Consider the following 18437-nt stretch of genomic DNA (forward strand, 5'->3'; position numbering starts at 1 on the left):
ATTATGAACAGGCTAGTTACCCTGAATCAATTTCAAGAAAATAATGCAATTCAACCTGTTAAGGAAATAGGCACTGACTTGACAATCCAACAATTAGGGCAAGGTAAATTAAACTATATTTTGACCTTAACTCAGTTGAATGAAAATGTTTTTAAATAATACAATGTTCCATGTACGAAAACGAATTAATTATGCTGGAGGCATGTATGCTTGGATTAGAATAGCAAACACGAAAATTGGAAGAAGTTGTTTTCATTTGGTTAAGTACTATATTTGAGACTTCTAATCTATTGGCATCAAAAGATGTTTACTCACCAAAATCACTCTTGCAGTTCATCCAACCAATTGAATCAACAGAAACGAGGGCTAGAAGTCCTGACCCAACAAAGGAACCAACTCCAGTAAAGAAAAAGAACAGGCCCATGATAGCACTTTGCATAGACTTGGGGGCAGCTGAGTAAGCAAACTCCAGACCTGAAAAGCCACAAAATGGAAAGCACATTTTTTAGGTGTAATATCAAAGAATGAGGAGTTGGATAACAATTCAACTTTGGTCTACTGAAATGGCTTTCCAGCTTTGAATGGAAATGTAAGCAGCACATCTTCTTTCACATCCACAAAACAAAAAATTATAATTACATTATAATTCTGAAATATATTCTTAGAACTGAATCTGCTTAATATCTGTGCAAACACACAATTTTTAATGTTTGCTTCATTAAGTCAAAATTGAAGTGCAGGTACAAACCATACCTCAACCTTACCAGGCAAGAAGCAACACAAGACTTTCAAGAGTCATGGTCTTGGACCACATGGGTTTAATAGCAGATAGCATAATTAGACAGCAGTGTCAAACTAGATAGCGAGTCCTGAAGGCTGCAGGGTTCGCAAGCAGAAAATGAGATGCTGTTCTTCCAGCTCAGGCTTGATTCGTTGGAACACTGCAGCAACCCTGAGTCAGATGTTGCCAGGGAACATCTGGCCTGTTGAAGTGGCAGGCAGCAGGAAGCTCAGGGTCATTTTTGCAGACACAATGTAGGTGTTCTGCAAAGATGCTGCCTTGTCTGCATTTCGTCTCCCCAGTGTAAAGCCAAATATAGTAGACTAGATTAAGCGAAGAGCAGGTAAATCACTGCTTCACCTGGAAGGTGTGTCTTGGAGAGTAAAGAGGGAGGAGGTAAACAGGCAGGTGCTACACCATCTGCGATTGCAATGGGAAAGTGCCGTGGAGGTGAGAGTAGAGATTGGAATGGGAGGAAGAGTGGACCAAAATGACCCAGATGGAATAGTCCCTTGTAAGCCTGACAAAGGAGGGGAGGGGAACGTCCCCCTGGCGGCAGCATCCCGCTGGAGGTGGCAGAGATGGCAGCTAACAAATGGAAGCACACAAGGAGGGCACTCCAGTTGTCCTGGGTGATTTTAATCTGCATATTGACTGGACAAATCAGATGGACAGGGTAACTTAGAAGGCAACTTTGTAGAGTGCATTAGGGATTATTTCTTAGAGAATCATACTGCATAACCCACCTGGGAACAGACTAACTTTGTGCAATGAGATAGCATTAATGAGAGAGAAAGATCTCAGTTAAGGATTCTCTGCAGGACAGAGATCACAATATAGTATACTTTCAAATTCAGTTTGAGCGAGAGCAATTTGGGTCTCAAATCAGTGTCTTCAACTTAAATAAGAGCAATGACAGAGGTGTAAAGAATGCGTTGCCTGAGAAAATTGTCTAAGTGGAAGTTCAGTCAACGAGCAGTGGAAGTATTTCATAGCCCTGAGCAAAGTTTATTCCAAGCAAAAAAAAAAAGACCTCTATGAGAAGGATGAACCACCTGCGGTTCACAAAGGCAAAGGCAGTCAGGAAGAGTATGTCATCGAAAATTAAGGCAAATAAGCAGTGAAAACTAGTGATAGACAGAGGATTGGCAAAGTTTTACGAACTAGCAACAAATGACGAAAAACCTAATTAAAAAAGGGAGAAAATTGATTATGGGAGTAAACTGTCTACAGCCATTCCATTTAGAACCCTTGGATATAGGCCATCAGTTTCTAGCAATTGTATACAAAAAGAAAGTAGGTAACACAACGAAGGGACCCTTGGACAATGCAACACAGGAATTGATATTAGGGAACAGGGAAGTGACAGATACTTTAAACCAATATATTGCATTGGTCTTCACAGTGGAGAACACTGTAAACATCCCAAAAAATATCAGAAAGCAAAAAGGTCCTGTAACACAATCTTTTCCATAAGGGACAAAGTATTTGACAACTAAGGGCTGAAGGCAGACAAGTTGCTAGAACCTGATGGCCTATATCGAAGGGTTCTAAATGGAATGGCTGTAGACATTGGAGGTGGTATTGGTTGATACAACTCTCTGGATTCTGGGAGAGTTCCAGCAGATTGGAAAACAGTCAATACGATATCTCTTAAAGAGGGAGACAGACACAAAGTAGGAAACTAATCAGCTAGTTAACTTAGCATCTGCCAAAGGGAAAATGTAAAAGTCCATTATAAAGGAGGGAATAGCAAGACATTTTAAGAAAAGCTTAATGCAAACAAATAGAGTCAATATAACTTTGTGAAAGGGAAGTTGTGATTGACAAAATTTGCTGGAGTTCCTTTAGGATATAACAATCAGAGTTGATAAAAAAGAACGAATGGATGTAGTGTGTTTGGATCTCTAGACAACATTCGATGAGGTCCCGCATGAAAAAAAACTCATGCACAGAATATGGGCTCACAGTATTGACGGTAATACATTGGTATGGATTGAGGGTCGGTTAATAGATAAAAGACAGAGTCGGGATTAATGAATCTTTTTCAGGTTGGAAAGATGTAACTAGTGGAGTATTACAAGGATCAGTCATAGGACCACTATTTATTATCTATATCAATGATTTGGAGAAGGGGGCAGATTGTCAAGTATCCAAATTTGCTGACGATTCAAAAATAAGTGGGAAGGTATGTTGCAATCTGGCCACAAGGAATCTATATGGGGATATAGATAGGTCAGGTGAGTGGGCAACAATTTGGTAGAAGGATTCTAACGTAGGAAAACTGGAGGTCATGCACTTCGGATGAAAAAAAATTCAAAAAAAGGGCAGACTATTATTCAAATGGAAAAATGGACAACGCACGTTAGCATTGCCAACTCACTCAACATCTAGGAGTTCATTAGAATTAGCATCAAATCTCTCAAAGACAAAGAAGGCATTTGAAGACATTTTAAAGTGAGGATTTTAACAAATCAGTCCCTTGACTCATTATCAGCAAACAAGGGGAAAGAAATTCCAACTCCCGTTACAACATGGTGGGGTCACTGATTTGCAAAGCATCAAGCTCAGTTTCACCTATTTAAATTTAGGCCTTCTTAAACCAAAGCAAGAGCCAAAATGAGTGCAATTGGCTGGGATTTTGGCAGGCTGCAATGAGATTGGTGTACTTTGAATTTCATTGAGTAACCAAACATGAGCAATAATGCTCACGTAACGGCAATGAATACAAGTAAGAAGTCAAATCATTCCATTAAAAACAGATGGAGAGAGAAAAAAAATTTCCATTTTTGCACAAAGTGACTAAAGCTTTCTTTCACCCTCTAAGCTTGAAGCATGATATGCCTTCACAGCAAACTTGTTCCATTTGCCAATTAAAGCGAATGTGTTCAGAGGAGTCAACAAGCCTGGGCCAGCAAGGGGTTGTCCCTGTAGAACTTACTGATTGCACCAGTGAGGAATAAAGTCCCACATTCTGCTCCAATGCCATGCAAATAATTTGTTTTTATGGGTTTGCTGAAAATATTCCTGCATTATTTCTTCTAACAACTGTGATTGGAAATAGGGCACAGAGCTTTGACCTTCGTTGTCTCACCGCTCAAATATGTTCAAAGTAGGGATTTTGAATTCCCAGAGAATCAGTGAATCCCTACATTAACTCTTGCTTCCCAAGCCAGTCTCTAGGATGCATTTTCCATGAGAACCCAGTCACACTCTGTCACCAGTCTTCTGTGAAGTCTCTTCTGCCAATGTTTCCTGGAACATGTTCAGTTGGAATTGGCTAGTGACATTTTCAATTGATCCGGCCTCAATGGGTTTTCCAGATTTACGTAATTGAATAGTGGAAATGTGGAAGAAGTGCTTTCGTCAATCCCTAAATGACAATGGTATTAATTTTAAGGTTATGTGCTCTTGCTTTGGACTGTTCTATTAGAGGGAACAGATTTGTCTTTTAGGTTCAGAATGGATGACTTCTCAATTTTCTATTTTAAACTCCATCTGTCACCATTTCTAACCCCCCACATTAATTTGAAAAATTACTTTCTATCCTATCTTTCATAATTTGCTACTGTATAATGGGAAAGAAATACAATATAGTGTCACAAAATTTAAATTGCTTAGTGTACGAAATTCAAGTACTATTAAGATGTATAACATGGTAAAACAACTAAGGCAACAATTTCCAGTTCCACATATAATATTCAGCTAATTACTGTTCTTCAATTTTATATATTACACTAATAAAACCAAAATGCAGTAATTGAATATTAACGATTTTTTTTGGAACTGCAGGTGAATGTAAACAAATATATTCAAAACCAATACCAGCTTTTCAACGCAACACTGTAAAGTTAGATCTTAATGTTTTTTTAAAAGATTAAGAGCACCAAATTTTAAATTGGAACAAAACATCATTAGTTTGGATCTGATTTGAGAACCTGAAAATGGAGTGGAACTCATTTCTACCTCAATTCCCATTTACACCATTATGCAAGGGTCTGGTGGTGTTTGGCATGGGCAAATCTACTGCCTACTTTATGGCAGGAAAGCATATCTCAAGAATTTCCAGATTTCCCTAAAAATTATCTTCTCAATGCCTGTTACGCTTTTCCTTTTTACAGAACTAATGCCAGATAAGCTGCAGGTTACCGCAGTTCACTAGATGACTACAGTATGGTACAGAATAACCAGACCAATGGGGGCAGTTTGAAGGGCCTATGCCCTCAGTGATATCATTGCCTAAGCCATGATCACCAACCCGAGGATGTTCCATGAAGGAAGAGAGTGCCAGATGAGCACTGGCACACAGTCTCCTATGGCTGTAGGAAAGACTCCTAGATTCTTGCAAATAAAAAAGTAGCTTATATACTATACAAGGATATAAAAAATATTATTGAAGGTGTGGAGTGTTCATCTAGGTATTGGGTTTTGCAAGGCAACTATTTCTAACATCAACAGATGAAAACCAGTTGAGTGCCCCATCTGACACAAGCCCAATATTTACTGAGGGGTGTGATGCGGATAGGACCGATGGAGTTTGACAGAAGCCTAGAAATTGGAGTTACCCAATTGGACTGTGGTTCTTGAGTTTTGATGCAGAGTTTTAATTCCACAGTGTGAGTATTTCACTAACAGGTTTGCCACCTGAATGTTTGCCTTATTAGCATCCATTTGATTAGGAGACACACAACAGGACCAGGTAGATTGGATCCATGACCCCAAGGTGGAGGGTTCCAATGATCAAGAAACCTGGGAGCTTTCTTGCCCCACAAGGAGTGATGCAAAGACATGTTGTTCCAGCCCTCACCTTATTTCAGCTGCTGGAAAACGCATAGTAAAACCTGCTAAGTGGGTTAAATGAATGGCTGTCAACTTCATTGACCCATTTTAAAGTTCCACCTTGCCTCCTGGCAGCAGGTTGCCTTCCTGCTCCTTGGCCTGTCTCACTAAACCCAAAGATCAACAGATTGTAATTGCTGCCTGAAGTGGTAACACCTTTTACCTAATTAATCCCCACCAACACCTAATCTCAGACAACCACTTTAAAATGCAAGGTTATGCACTATGGCAGGAAGAGCTAAACATTATTTAAAATAGGAAAAGACTACAGAAAGCCGCAGAGGGACTTGAGGGCCCTCATGCACGAATCACAAGAAGTCAGCATCCAAGTTCAATAAATAATAGGTGAAATAACTCCACAGAGGCCGGTTTCCTGTCAACAAGTCATCCTTTATTTACACGTGGAGAGTCCTTGATACTGTTCCAGCTCTCTGAGCGCACAGGATGTATGACATTCTTGTTCTTATCTGTCAGCTGGAGCTCCCTGATCGGACCAGCCCCAATCTGGGAACTCATTCTGAGGTCCACCTGGCTGACCTCATTACAATCACTATTATAGGGAAGGCATATGGAATACTGGCCAATATTTCCAAAAGGAAATGAAGTATGAAAATACACAGACTTTGCTAAAACTACAAGGTACTAGTTAGACCACACTTTGGAATTCAATGAACAATCTTAATCCTTTTACCAGACAGGAGATATACTGGGATAACAAGGTGCAGAGCTGGATGAACACAGCAGGCCAAGCAGCATCAGAGGAGCAGGAAGGCTGACGTTTCGGGCCTAGACCCTTCTTCAGAAAAAGTTTCTACTATCTCTGAAAAGTCTCCAGCATCTGCAGTTCCTACTATCTCAGGAGATATACTGGCATTGGAGGCTGAGAAGATGATTAATTAGGTGGATTCTGGGTGGATTATTAAATTACCTATTATGTATTCTGGGCTGCAATATAATGCTCCTCACTGACAACTTCATGGCTAGCTTCAAGCCTATGCAACTAATCTTTGTATAGGGCAAATGAACATTAATTTTAAGTGTTTCATGAAGTTGAACCTCTTGGTTGAATATCGTGTCTTTATATTTTGAAGTTGCACGATGACCATTTTGTTTTAACATGGTAGTTGATAGCTAATTCAACCACAAGATAAGGGGGTTTCTTTAATCTGCCTGATGCCATGATTCTGGCAAAAGACAATGCAAGGTTTGTTATGTTTACAGATAAAACATGCAGTGGAATGCACAAAATATAGTTTAGTGTAGTAAAGCCAGCATATTTGACAGTCCACATTTGATCCACAGATTTTCTTCGAGAAGACTGATTTTTTTTTTAAAAAAATCACTTGTGCTTAACTGAAGTAATTTACTGACAATTATATTGAAAAAAGTTAGATATTAACACAACCAAGGAAAAACTGCTAAACTTAATTACAACTACAAGGTATCAAAGACCACCTTATTTGACACTGGATATCTATAAAATGTCACACAAGATCCTAAATGTATCAAACCATCTCTGGGATGAGTGAACATCCAGGATTTGGCCATGTGTACTCTACAGACAGAATGTTCTGATGAAGGGTCATTGGACCCAAAATGTTAACACCGATTTCTCTTGAGATGCTGCCAGACCTGCTGAGCTGTTCCAGCAACTTCTGTTTTCATATACCCAATATTAACCTTGGTTTCAGTAATGTTTTATTGGTTTACAAATCAATTGCACCCGATTGATATCAATTTTTAGTCATTACCTAGCAGCTTCATTAAATGAAATAAATACAACTAAATGTAAGGCAAACTAAAACGTGATCCTGAAAGAATTTCAGTGCATTCTGCATCAAAAAAAAAGTCAGTCAACTTTAAACTTCCATCTTGATTAATAATGTGATACATCAAAAAGCATCAAGTATTTGATTTGTGTAGCTAGAATTAAATGTTGAAATGTCAGAGATGAATACAATATTGCCGTGGTGTGACTTACAAAATATTTAGTCAAGTTCCAAAGAGGTAACAAATAACTTACTCAAAACACAATATGACACAGAAGAACAAGAGTAGCAGATGCATGGGAACACCACCACCTGCAAGTTCCCCTCCAAACCACATACCATGCCGAGTTGGCACTATGCTACCATTCCTTCACGGTTGCTGGATCAAAAATCCTGGAACTCTCTAACAACACTAAGTGTATCTACACCCCTTAGACTGCAGCAGTTCAAGGTGTTAGCTCACTACTACCTTCAAGGGCAGTTAGGAATGAGCAATAAAATACTGGCCTAGCCAGTGATGCTCAACAAAAATATTGTTCTTGACAACAGCGAGACAGGTAGAAACATAGAAAACAAATCAAAATTTTAAAAGCAGCATGTGCAACCACTATCTGTCATTTTCTGGAATAGGCAAGTTACATTTTCCCAGCCGTCCTTATGTAGGCAAGGACAACGTGTGTGCGTGTGTGTATAAGTTATGGCATTTTGAATAGAAACTAAAATTGGGAGTATGAAAACTTGGTAGCAACATTTGCTTCCTGCTGAGTACAAGTGGTTGAAGTGCAATTTTGTTATATCGTAAATTCAAAGAGGCCAACCTGAACAATGTTAAAATATATACACATGGCAACCTAGAAATGAATTCCAAGTTTGTCTTTCAATCTCATTCATAAAACATCCACAATACTTGATCTTCACATCTAAATGAAATTAGCTGAATTTAGTTGCTTTCTTGCCTTGCAGTTAAAAGAATATTGATTTATTTTCAGCAGCAAAATTATGTACACAAAATCCTTGAGGATGTACAAGGTGACAATTATTTGAATAATCTAAAGACCAATAGCTTTGTTCTCCATACTTACCTGCTATGCTTGCAAATATTTCACTGACCCCGATCATTATATACTGTGGAATTTGCCACCATATTGATAATGGTGCAGCATTGTACCACACATTCCCAATCTGTTGCTCAATAGTACCATTTTGTAGGCTATTCAAGCGTTGATCTTCCAGAATTCCTGATGCGAAAAACAAAACAGAAGAAGTGATATGTACACAAATTGTGAAACAGAATATTTGGTGATCAAAAAATATGTAACCCACTAATTCTCAGGCTTTTTTGGTTCCGTTCTCATGTAATGGTTTATGTCTAACAAGACAAACATATTTTACAGATTTAATTTCGTTTCTAGAATGGGGGGTGGTGGGCAACAGCTCAATCAAGAACCAATTTCTTGAGTTTCAGCAAAGTAGAAGGATTTGCCTAGCTTGCTCTAGAGGGAGGATTCTTTAATAATCTCACCGTGAAGTACAGCTCGAGGGTTACAGGCTGGAAAAAGAATAGTAAGCTCTCAAGAACCAAGAATTATTTTTGGCTGTTTCTGGAAGAATTGAATATATGCTTACAGGACAGTACCTGTCCTTTAATATGTACCTGTGCAGTGTATTTTTTGAAAGTGGGCTCTCTATTCTAAGATAGAAAGTATCAGCTGTCCACAAGTCAAGCCTTTAGTCAATAGAGTTTTTGTCTTTTGACACAGTGAACAACTTACAATGCGAAGTACTTTCATGTCATTCTTTTAGCTATTAAATTGAAGTTCAAATTTCTCTTTGAAAATTATTGCTTTGTGCACATCATCGTGCAAACCATTAAATTTACAAATCTACATCTGACTATATAAAATTCAATTCCCAATGCTAAATCATAATGCAGTTTTGCCAATTCATCTTCATTAAACAAAACACTAAGGTGAGGCAACAGCCTAGAGGCGTTATTGCTGGACTATTAATCCAGAGACCCAGGTAATGTTCAGTCCAAGTCAGGTTCAAATCCTGACATGGCAGATGGTAGAATTTGAATTCAATAAAAACAAAAAAACTCAAATGAAATCATTAGTGAATCAACTGCATTTTTCCTGAAAAACAGCAATGTCCTTTAGGGAAGGAAACTGTGGCCCTTACTTGGTCTAGTCTATACATGACTCCAGACCACAATGTGCTTCACTCTTAACTGCATGCTGGGCAATAAATTCTGGCCTAGCCAACAATGCCTTCATCTCGTGAATTAATTTTAAAAAGAAGTGAAAAGTAAACCTTAAATTACCCATTATTACTAGCTACTGATATGACAATGTCTTCATGAATAGTTCAGTTTTAATTAAGGCATTTACCTGCTAGAGGCTAGATATGTAGGAAACTTAGAGAGGAGCTACTATAATGAGGTGAGGGGGGGTGGTTACTGGAATTTAATAGTTAGTGTGCAGATAAACAGTGTATTAGTTATACCAGTCATCAAAATCTCCAAATGTTAAAAATGAAATAATTGAGCAATGTACAATTTCTTCTTTTTAAATGCAGAAAAACCAAAACTAAAACTAGTTGCTTGATATGGAAAAAAATCTTTCCAGATGCTAATTTCTTATTTTGTTACTACCCAATTTCTTAGAATAAGCTATTTTATTGGAAGACAGTGAGAACCTTAGGTTTGTATCCCTATTTTACTGTTGCCCAGGAGCATGCCAAACTAGAGCATTTAGTTAAATTTCCACAACTAAAACAGTTTGAGAATTCAACATGTCAGGGATAGTATAAGGCACAAGTAGTAAATGGTGAGAAATCAATCTTTGGAACTGAAAGACAAAACCAGTCAAGCAACTATGAATTAACTGCACAGTTCTACAATGATGAGTTGGTTTAAACTGTCTTGTTAGAAGGATGGGTAGTTTTTTTTTTAAAAAAATGGTTTGAGACTTTCTATTTAAAGACCACCCTACTTCCCCACTATTGAATCTGACCAAGAGATCAGTTACTGCATTCGAAAATCTTAATCAATCAACATAATATACAGAGTGAATTAGGCGCAAATTTAGGAGTATTATTTGGTTAACTTCAAAGAATTCATCAAGACTAAAGAGATAACAAGGTGTAGAGCTGGATGAACACAGCAGGCCAAGCAACATCAGAGGAGCAGAAAGGCTGATGTTTCGGGCCTAGACCCTTCTTCAGAAAAAAGTCTAAAGTCTTATTTCACTGCAACACTGACTGGTCTCCAATTAAAAATATGCACTTCAAACCTTCAAAAATTGACGATTTAATTACTTTCATGTATAATATTGCTCAATTTTCAAAATGCCAGTACTCTGAACATGATTATCAAAATAGCATCAATGGCCAAAATATTCAACATGGAATAATTTTACTGAACCCTTGCTGGTTATTTGAGGTACAGAATCAATTTTCTGATGACAAATTACCGATTGAAACTAGTTGTGACAAAAGATGGACAAATGCACACTTCACAGGATCTTTCAATGGGAATATTCTAGCTTTTGTTACTGAATAGTATTTGTTTTGAGATCATTCACAACTGACATTCACTTCGAAACAGCACACTATCTGGAGTTAAAGGCATACTACATTATGCCCCCTAACAGTTAATTATAAAAATTATAATTCTAGTGTTTGGTCTATCATCATCATCAAAACCACCACATTAAAAATTGTTTTTACTGAGGCCTTTTAAATATATTTTAATTTTTAATCAGGCACACAGTAATTAATATTCTCTCTCCTAAGATAATACTGTGAAATGGTCTTTGAAGCCCATTTTATGATCTGCATTTATTACAAATTGGAAAAAAGAACATACAAAGAAAAGAATTATTGAGAAAATGTAGCTTAAAAAAGTGCTTAAGGAAATGATAGTTATTCTATAGGTAGATTTATAAATAACTAAGGGGACTTCTGCTTGCTTAAAAGTTAACCTCCTGTAAAACAAACTGTTGACCTAAAAAAAAAATCTGTCCAAATGTGATGCAACTTAAAACATCTAACTAAAGTCAACCCCTCACTTCAGAATCATGACACTGGCAGCCCTCCTCCATCTTACCTAAGTGGAAAGATGACAGTGGCGATTGGAAAAGAGAAGGAAGGGCCTCACAACTGACACTGATCTCATCTTATTCCCCCTCAATGGTTAGGGTGAAGTTACATTACAGAAGTCAGTAACAGATGCTTTTCCTCAGCAAAACTGCTTCTAGCAATCCGATTGCAACAGCTGAGCTTAGCTAATTCAGTAGAAATGCATGTATGACTCAAAGGCACAAATGGTGCACATTACTTACTAAGCTCTTAAACAGACACATCATAGAAAAGACGTATATGTGTAAAGTTCACCTCATAAGATGAAACTATACTATACCTTAGATGCTGTAACCTACAGCTGTTCAGCAAGAACTGGTTGGAGACAATAATTTTAAATACAACTGAAATATTTTGACTAGAATGTGCTGTATAAAGTGAGTGTGGAAAGCACATTAAGGCTTGGCCCATTAGGAAACAATACAAAAGTGTTTTCAGAAAATATGTTCAGATGTACTGTACAAGCATGAAGATAAGGTGCCTAAACATACATTTTTCACAACATAATATCTTAAAAAGCACAATTTTTAAGCTAACAATAAATGCAGTTCTTGTATCCTAACATGCCAACATTTTCTAGGATTGTTTACTTGTTTTACAAGATTTTTGATACACTTGTACCGATTAGATTATGTTTGACCCATTTTATGGTCACACCATTGTTTTCAACAGATGTTGTTTCAGTTGCATCATGGTTTAGAATAGCAAACAAACAGTCACATCAAGATAGATTACATTTTAGGTGCACCACTGCTTAGAATGGCAATCTTATCAAAAGGCTAATGGCAGTAGCTATGACCTTTGTATCTTCAGCTGATATAACTGCTCTAGTAATGGGTAGAATCTACCTTCAGCTTTGTAAAAATAAAAAGGTCTCACTGACAGATGCAAAGGTTGCTGACTACTGTAGGACAACTTCCTGTCACAGTTTTTGATAGGCCGTGAGCAAGGAAAACACTTTTTATTTGAAGGTCAACCACCACCTCAATGTCTCTTTTCCTCCTATACTTTACCTGTTAATACTACATAATCCACATTCATAAAAATGTGGCAAAATTGAGCAGTTTCAATTTATTTTCCCATGTCATTAATACTCCTTCCTTTCCAAGAGTAAATTCCGCGTGACACATTGCAGCAGCATAACTAGACTGTAATGAAGTTCAAATATCTTGTGGAAAAAGGATCAGTCTCCCCACAAAATTAAGAAACATTACCAATAAGGGGATTTTCAAAGAAGAAACATAAATTAAATTCTGATATTCTCTTCCACAGATCTTCACTTCTATTACTCAGTTACTTGCCATGCTACATTTCCACTACTGTGGAGTCCTAAACTGGAATGGCTTCTGATTTCCTGTATATTATACTCTATTGCTCCACTTCATTTCTGGACCATTTCCCTCTCTTCCATTTACTTCCTGGTGCACCTTGCTCTCCTCAACTATTTCAATCTCAAGCTCCTCTGGCTGATCTTCACTTCTCTTTATCATTCTCCTCTTCTTGTTTTTGACATGGTTCTGTCTGCCATTGGTTGCAACTGGTTACTGCATTCACCAAGCTGTACTTATCACAGAATCAGGATTCAATTTTTCCAACTCCACATTAGTCATCTTTGTAGATTTTTGAATAAAATGGCTAAATAAAGTAGGCAGAGCTTGTAAAAGCAATACCTCGTTTAGCAAAAAAGCTGAATGAGGTGTAACCTATTGAAAATAAATACAGGAAGGTATGGTCTAAAATGAAGATCTAGAAAAACGTGAATGAGCATATGACTGTATTTACCAAATGGCATTTAAAATATGGTATAGTTTATTCATACAAGATGAACTTTACAAACATCTACACCTTCTCTATTCACTTCACAGAGACGACATCTCAAGTCTATATTGATACCATCTTGAGAAAGACTACCAATTCTAAGAACACCAAATATGTTTCACAGCACACTTGCACCAATGGCCTGACTGCTGCTCATGTTTCTATGTCCAATGCACATTAATTGTACTTTTTACTGCTCCAGAACAAAAATTGTTGATTCAGCAAGAACTTGAGAGAGTATCAAACCACTGTACCGAACAGGCTGGTGTTTTGAGACACCGAGATATATCTCTATACTTACCAGTAAGTTTCAGATTCTTCCTTATCTTTACTTTAATACTCCATTCCTTCTCAGGTAATGTCACATGGATATCATGGATTGACATAAAAGTGTATTGGAGGTGGTGATTTACTATATCAATATCTGCAATGAGTGGGTTGTCTTATGGAGATAGATGGGACAAACTGAACTTGTTTCCACTGGAATTTAGAGGGGGCGACAGGTGATTTGATTGAAGTGTAAAAGATCCTGTATGATCTTGACAAGGTGAACACGGAAAGGATTTCCACTTGTAGGTCAGAACAGAACTAGTACGTACTGCTTTAAAATTAGAAGTCATCCTTTCAGGGCAGTTTATGAGGAGAATTTTTTTTTCCACTGAGGGTTCTGTGCCTTTTAAACACTCTACTTCAGAAGGCAGTAGAGAGCCATTGAATACTTTTACGGCAGAGGTGGATAGGTTCTGGAATCACAGGGGAATTCGGGTTATATCAGTGGCAGATAGAAATGTGGAATTTGAAACACAAACAGATCAGCCATAAATCTTATTGAAAAAAACAGTCTACTTCAAATTCATATGCAACAACTGTTTAGATACAAATTGAAGATTTGTTCTACATACAACTTCTCCTCATAACAATGTGAGCTTGTCCAGATAGCATGAACAGGTACCATGGATTGCAAGCTACAATCTTCATTCTCGTTTACTGCATTGTAAACTGAAAATAATTACGTAATTTTCCTGATCTTATGATGTGCTAAAGCAATTCCTAGTCAATGCAGTACCTAGGATGTGTGGTCACTATTATAACGTGGGATTGGCCATCAGTCAACTGGTACAAAATACCAAAAGAGAGAGAGATAAATTATTTCTCATGGTACTGGTTAAAGAATAAAGGCTATTTCATGACTTTACATGGAAAGGAATTGTGCAAAAGGATTTGTTCCCAGGTTATCTATAACAGATTTAAATAAAACATCAGCTATAATTCAGCGTATTTACTTCTGTTTAATCAACTAAGAGAATTGTAATTATGAATGAAGCTGCAAGCAACCAGATTGCTAATTCCCTGATCACAAAAAGACAACAGGACATATTATTCCATCACTATCCAGAAATACCCAATTCAAGGAAAAAAAAAAACAAAAAACGAGGACTAACAATAAAACTGTATTCAAAAATAAACCTATCCTGCAACAATTACCAAGAATTCATAACAAAATTCATGTTCACTACTAAAATGACAGAAAATTAAAATGTAGCAAATTAAAACTATAGAGATTTACCTTTAGAAACTGAAACTTTATTTCTAAAATCTGATTTATGTTCACGTTAAAGTTCAATTATTTGCTATCCCCTCACAGATAAATAATCCAGTTACTACAACACTTCACCCCAATCACTTAAATAAACATATAAACTTAATACTATAATAGTCATTGAATCTGTATCTGACAAAACATTTCTCTGCAACATCATAATGATTCTCTTTTTTCAGCAATAAAGCCAAACAAAGTTTGCACTCAGGTTAGAAGTAAACATACCAAATTTCAAAAGTGAACAAAGAAGTGTTCTGATTGGTCAAGGCTTTACCATGAAAAAAAACAGGGGACGGGCTACAATATTATATATTCTAAATGACTGGCAGATTATATCAGCACATTCTTTTGGCTGTTTGCTACAGGCAGAGGACAAGCTGTACTCAACCATCCCATGCTTGCAAAACTCAGGACGTAATATTTAATGTCAGGGTTATTCCTTGGTAGGATTTTTTCAGCAAGGGCTGCCCAAATCGTGACATGAATTACATCAGCATCCACTAAAGCTTATCATTTGGGCTCACAATGTGGCTGATTTATGCTACAGATATTGAACATTAAGTCAAACACAGGAACTTGACCTCTGCAGGATAAAGCAACATGTTGAGGCGTAGTACCTTTATTTGAATTAAATAAAAGGGTGGGGAACAATGTTCCCTGGTGCATGCTTCACAATAATGCTTCAACCAGAGTTTAAATCGCCAACCAATTAGTGCCCATTCCTAATGCAGCATAAATTGTTGCTTCCTTTGAAATTTAGAATTCTTGCCCTTTCAGGTATGTCTCGTCAGCAACATTCAAGGTCCATGTCATAGAGCAACTAATCAAGCCATTCTGGAATTCATATAACACTGCAAATATTACAAGAGAACACTAATACATTGCAGAAAGAGCCAAAAATTGGCAAATGTAGCCCAACAAAGGTAAGTGCAAAGCAGTACAGTTTGGTAGGAAGAATACATGGAAGGTGCAGATATAAGTCGGGTTCAGGAGTTTAAAGAGAGATCCAGGAGTACAAATTACTATATAGCAAGGGTAGACTCAAAAATCTCTTCCAGTTTACTGTTGCTGGCTTGTCTTTCAAATATGTTGCCACATTTTCTGTTCAGTTGTGATAGGAATATACAAAATGCATTTTAGTTAATTTAATGCAGCTAAATCACAACTTCAGAGTGAGGAAATTGTCTCTCTGGCATTATTCAAAATATAATGAAGTGATGCATGAAAAGTCTGGAAGTATACCACTAAGCATTTCTTTAAAATATAGTTTCCATTTCTTTACTCCAGTCTAGTTACACTATTATTGTAAGTTATATCTGACAAATCCACCAAGGGGCACTGGTTTGTGCTACTTTTTAGTCTACTCCAACTGAAACAGAAATAATAAAATTATATTTGTTCACATAAAACTATAGTTATGCACAATTTCACTTTAATCATATGGCCCACTTCCTCATTCCACTAGTGTTCTGTTGCGCACAGCTTATAATGAGGCACTCTAAAGAGGGAAGCATACTATCCTCATTGCCTTCACTGTATCACCCCACACATTAGAATAGCTCCTTGATATGTATGTGGTGAATAAGTACAGGTATTACCAGCATCAGTAGCAAGTACTCAATCCTGATGGTCATAGCAGATAATGATATTTGTAAATGCAAAAGCGATCTTGGAATCAATTCAAATACTAGGTGATCTCAGTATTAAATCCTTCCTGTTAGCTTGCAGTTCCTCTTCAGACAGAGGGGAGCATAGCCTACAGAAACGAGCAACAAAATCATAAAACAGGAGTTCCTAGATTCACTTGCATTTGGCTATAAACTAGGAAGGGTTATGACAACTCAATTCTATTCTTAATTAGATACTGTTAGTCTTTTTCCAATCCCAACATCCTCAGACTGAAAATCCACAAATTAAAGATTCCTAACTCATTACATTATATTTAAGCAAATCTCTTTAAACTTGGGATACTGTCCTGCACTATAGTCTTTGGCACTTCACTTTGATTTTTCAAACAAAATTGTATATTGCACTGTTAGGTTTTTATATCAGGCATGCACATTGATTTCAGAATCAGTGGTTTTACCTTTAACAGATTTCACATCCCACAATTGCAAAATGATTAAATTTTGTATTTAGAAACAAAATAAAAAAAATCACAAAACATTTAGGATGTGATATTTATCTCCAATTTATAAATGCACTGGCAGCAAGCATTTTTATAACCTGAAAGTGTCTATTTTACACTAGAAAATCAAGTAGTGTTTGAAAAAAATTTCAAAATTCTTACCAGCAGCCACTGCAGAGCACATGACAAAGAACATGCCAACAGCAATTCTCTTCAAAGATGAAGGCAGCAGGCCTTTCTTCTTTAGGATAGGATCTACAACTTTGTCTTTCACTGGGATAAGGATCAGAATAAGTACTGCATCAAACATGGTGAACCATGCTGCTGGAAGCTGTAGAAAAAAAAAAATCATTGTTGCAATATTAAGTTTTAAGAGTAATATCAAAATTAAGTGAAGACATAACAGTATAACAAATAACAGGTTATAATTCTGTTTCAAACAGCACCGTAGTATTCAAGATAAAGTCAGCTTGGAAACTTTATCTTTAATAAAGCATCTTACAGGTACTACGACCTAACTGCTTTAACCAGGTTTGGCTGTATCCTACTCTCAAATTTAATGCGAGACTTTCATGAACTAGAAAAAAAGACATTTTGTATACACAGAGTATGCTGCAATAAAGTCAAAAAATGTGAATTAGAGAACATACAGATCAATTGTGTTGCACAGTTAAACAAATTTTAGGCTAGAAATTAAATCAATTATTAAAACACAAAATCAAGACAAGCTAATGTTCTATGTCCATTTGTGCTGTTTTCTATTTACCATCAAGTAACATATTGCAGAACATTTTACTAGTTATAAATGTTGGTTTGCAAAAATTAAGTGACAAAACATTTACTTCAACAGCAGGTGACTCATTGATTTCACAATTTGCATACAAATTCTGGCACTGACATTGACATTTTTAGACTATATGCCAGTTGTTAATTATGCCAAGCATTTAAGGCTATATAGTTCCTGACTTCAAAAGAGTTGAGGAAATTGAATACGAGTGATTTCAATATTAAATAAGCTATAAAAACCTCAGGGAATATGTTTAACGTCCATAATCACACTGTTACTGGACAGAACTCAGAATAACTGAACAAGGAGCCATCATCAGTACCAGAGGGGAAATCTTTCTTTTCCTGTGAAAAGCTGGCCAATTTATAGTATTTGGCAAGATTAGTGACATTCCTTACATTAAATTACAACTTGACTTCTCCTTATTTAACTGCATAACTTGGCAAAAATCATGAGGCCACAGTGAATTGCATACAGAGATGTAGGGCTGTTAGTCTGCCAGTAATAATTAATATGGTCAGGCAAGGTTAAGCTCAATTCATTCCCAATCGTACAAGGCAACTATTGAAGCAGCT

At 36.8% G+C, this 18437-nt stretch overlaps 1 protein-coding gene across 1 annotated transcript in view; it reads right to left on the bottom strand.

Moving 5' to 3' along the window:
* slc15a4 (solute carrier family 15 member 4) overlaps positions 1-18437 on the bottom strand; it is a 63871-nt gene that overhangs the window by 16182 nt on the left and 29252 nt on the right. The window contains exons 5-7 of the mRNA XM_020511575.2: positions 17238-17406; positions 8472-8627; positions 316-474 (exon numbers count right to left, since the gene is read on the bottom strand). Coding sequence (XP_020367164.1) covers positions 316-474; positions 8472-8627; positions 17238-17406 — 484 coding nt within the window. The remainder of the gene's footprint in view (positions 1-315; positions 475-8471; positions 8628-17237; positions 17407-18437) is intronic.

This window comes from Rhincodon typus, chromosome 24 (assembly GCF_021869965.1).
Source record: "Rhincodon typus isolate 14 chromosome 24, sRhiTyp1.1, whole genome shotgun sequence".
Taxonomy (NCBI): Eukaryota; Metazoa; Chordata; class Chondrichthyes; order Orectolobiformes; family Rhincodontidae; genus Rhincodon; species Rhincodon typus.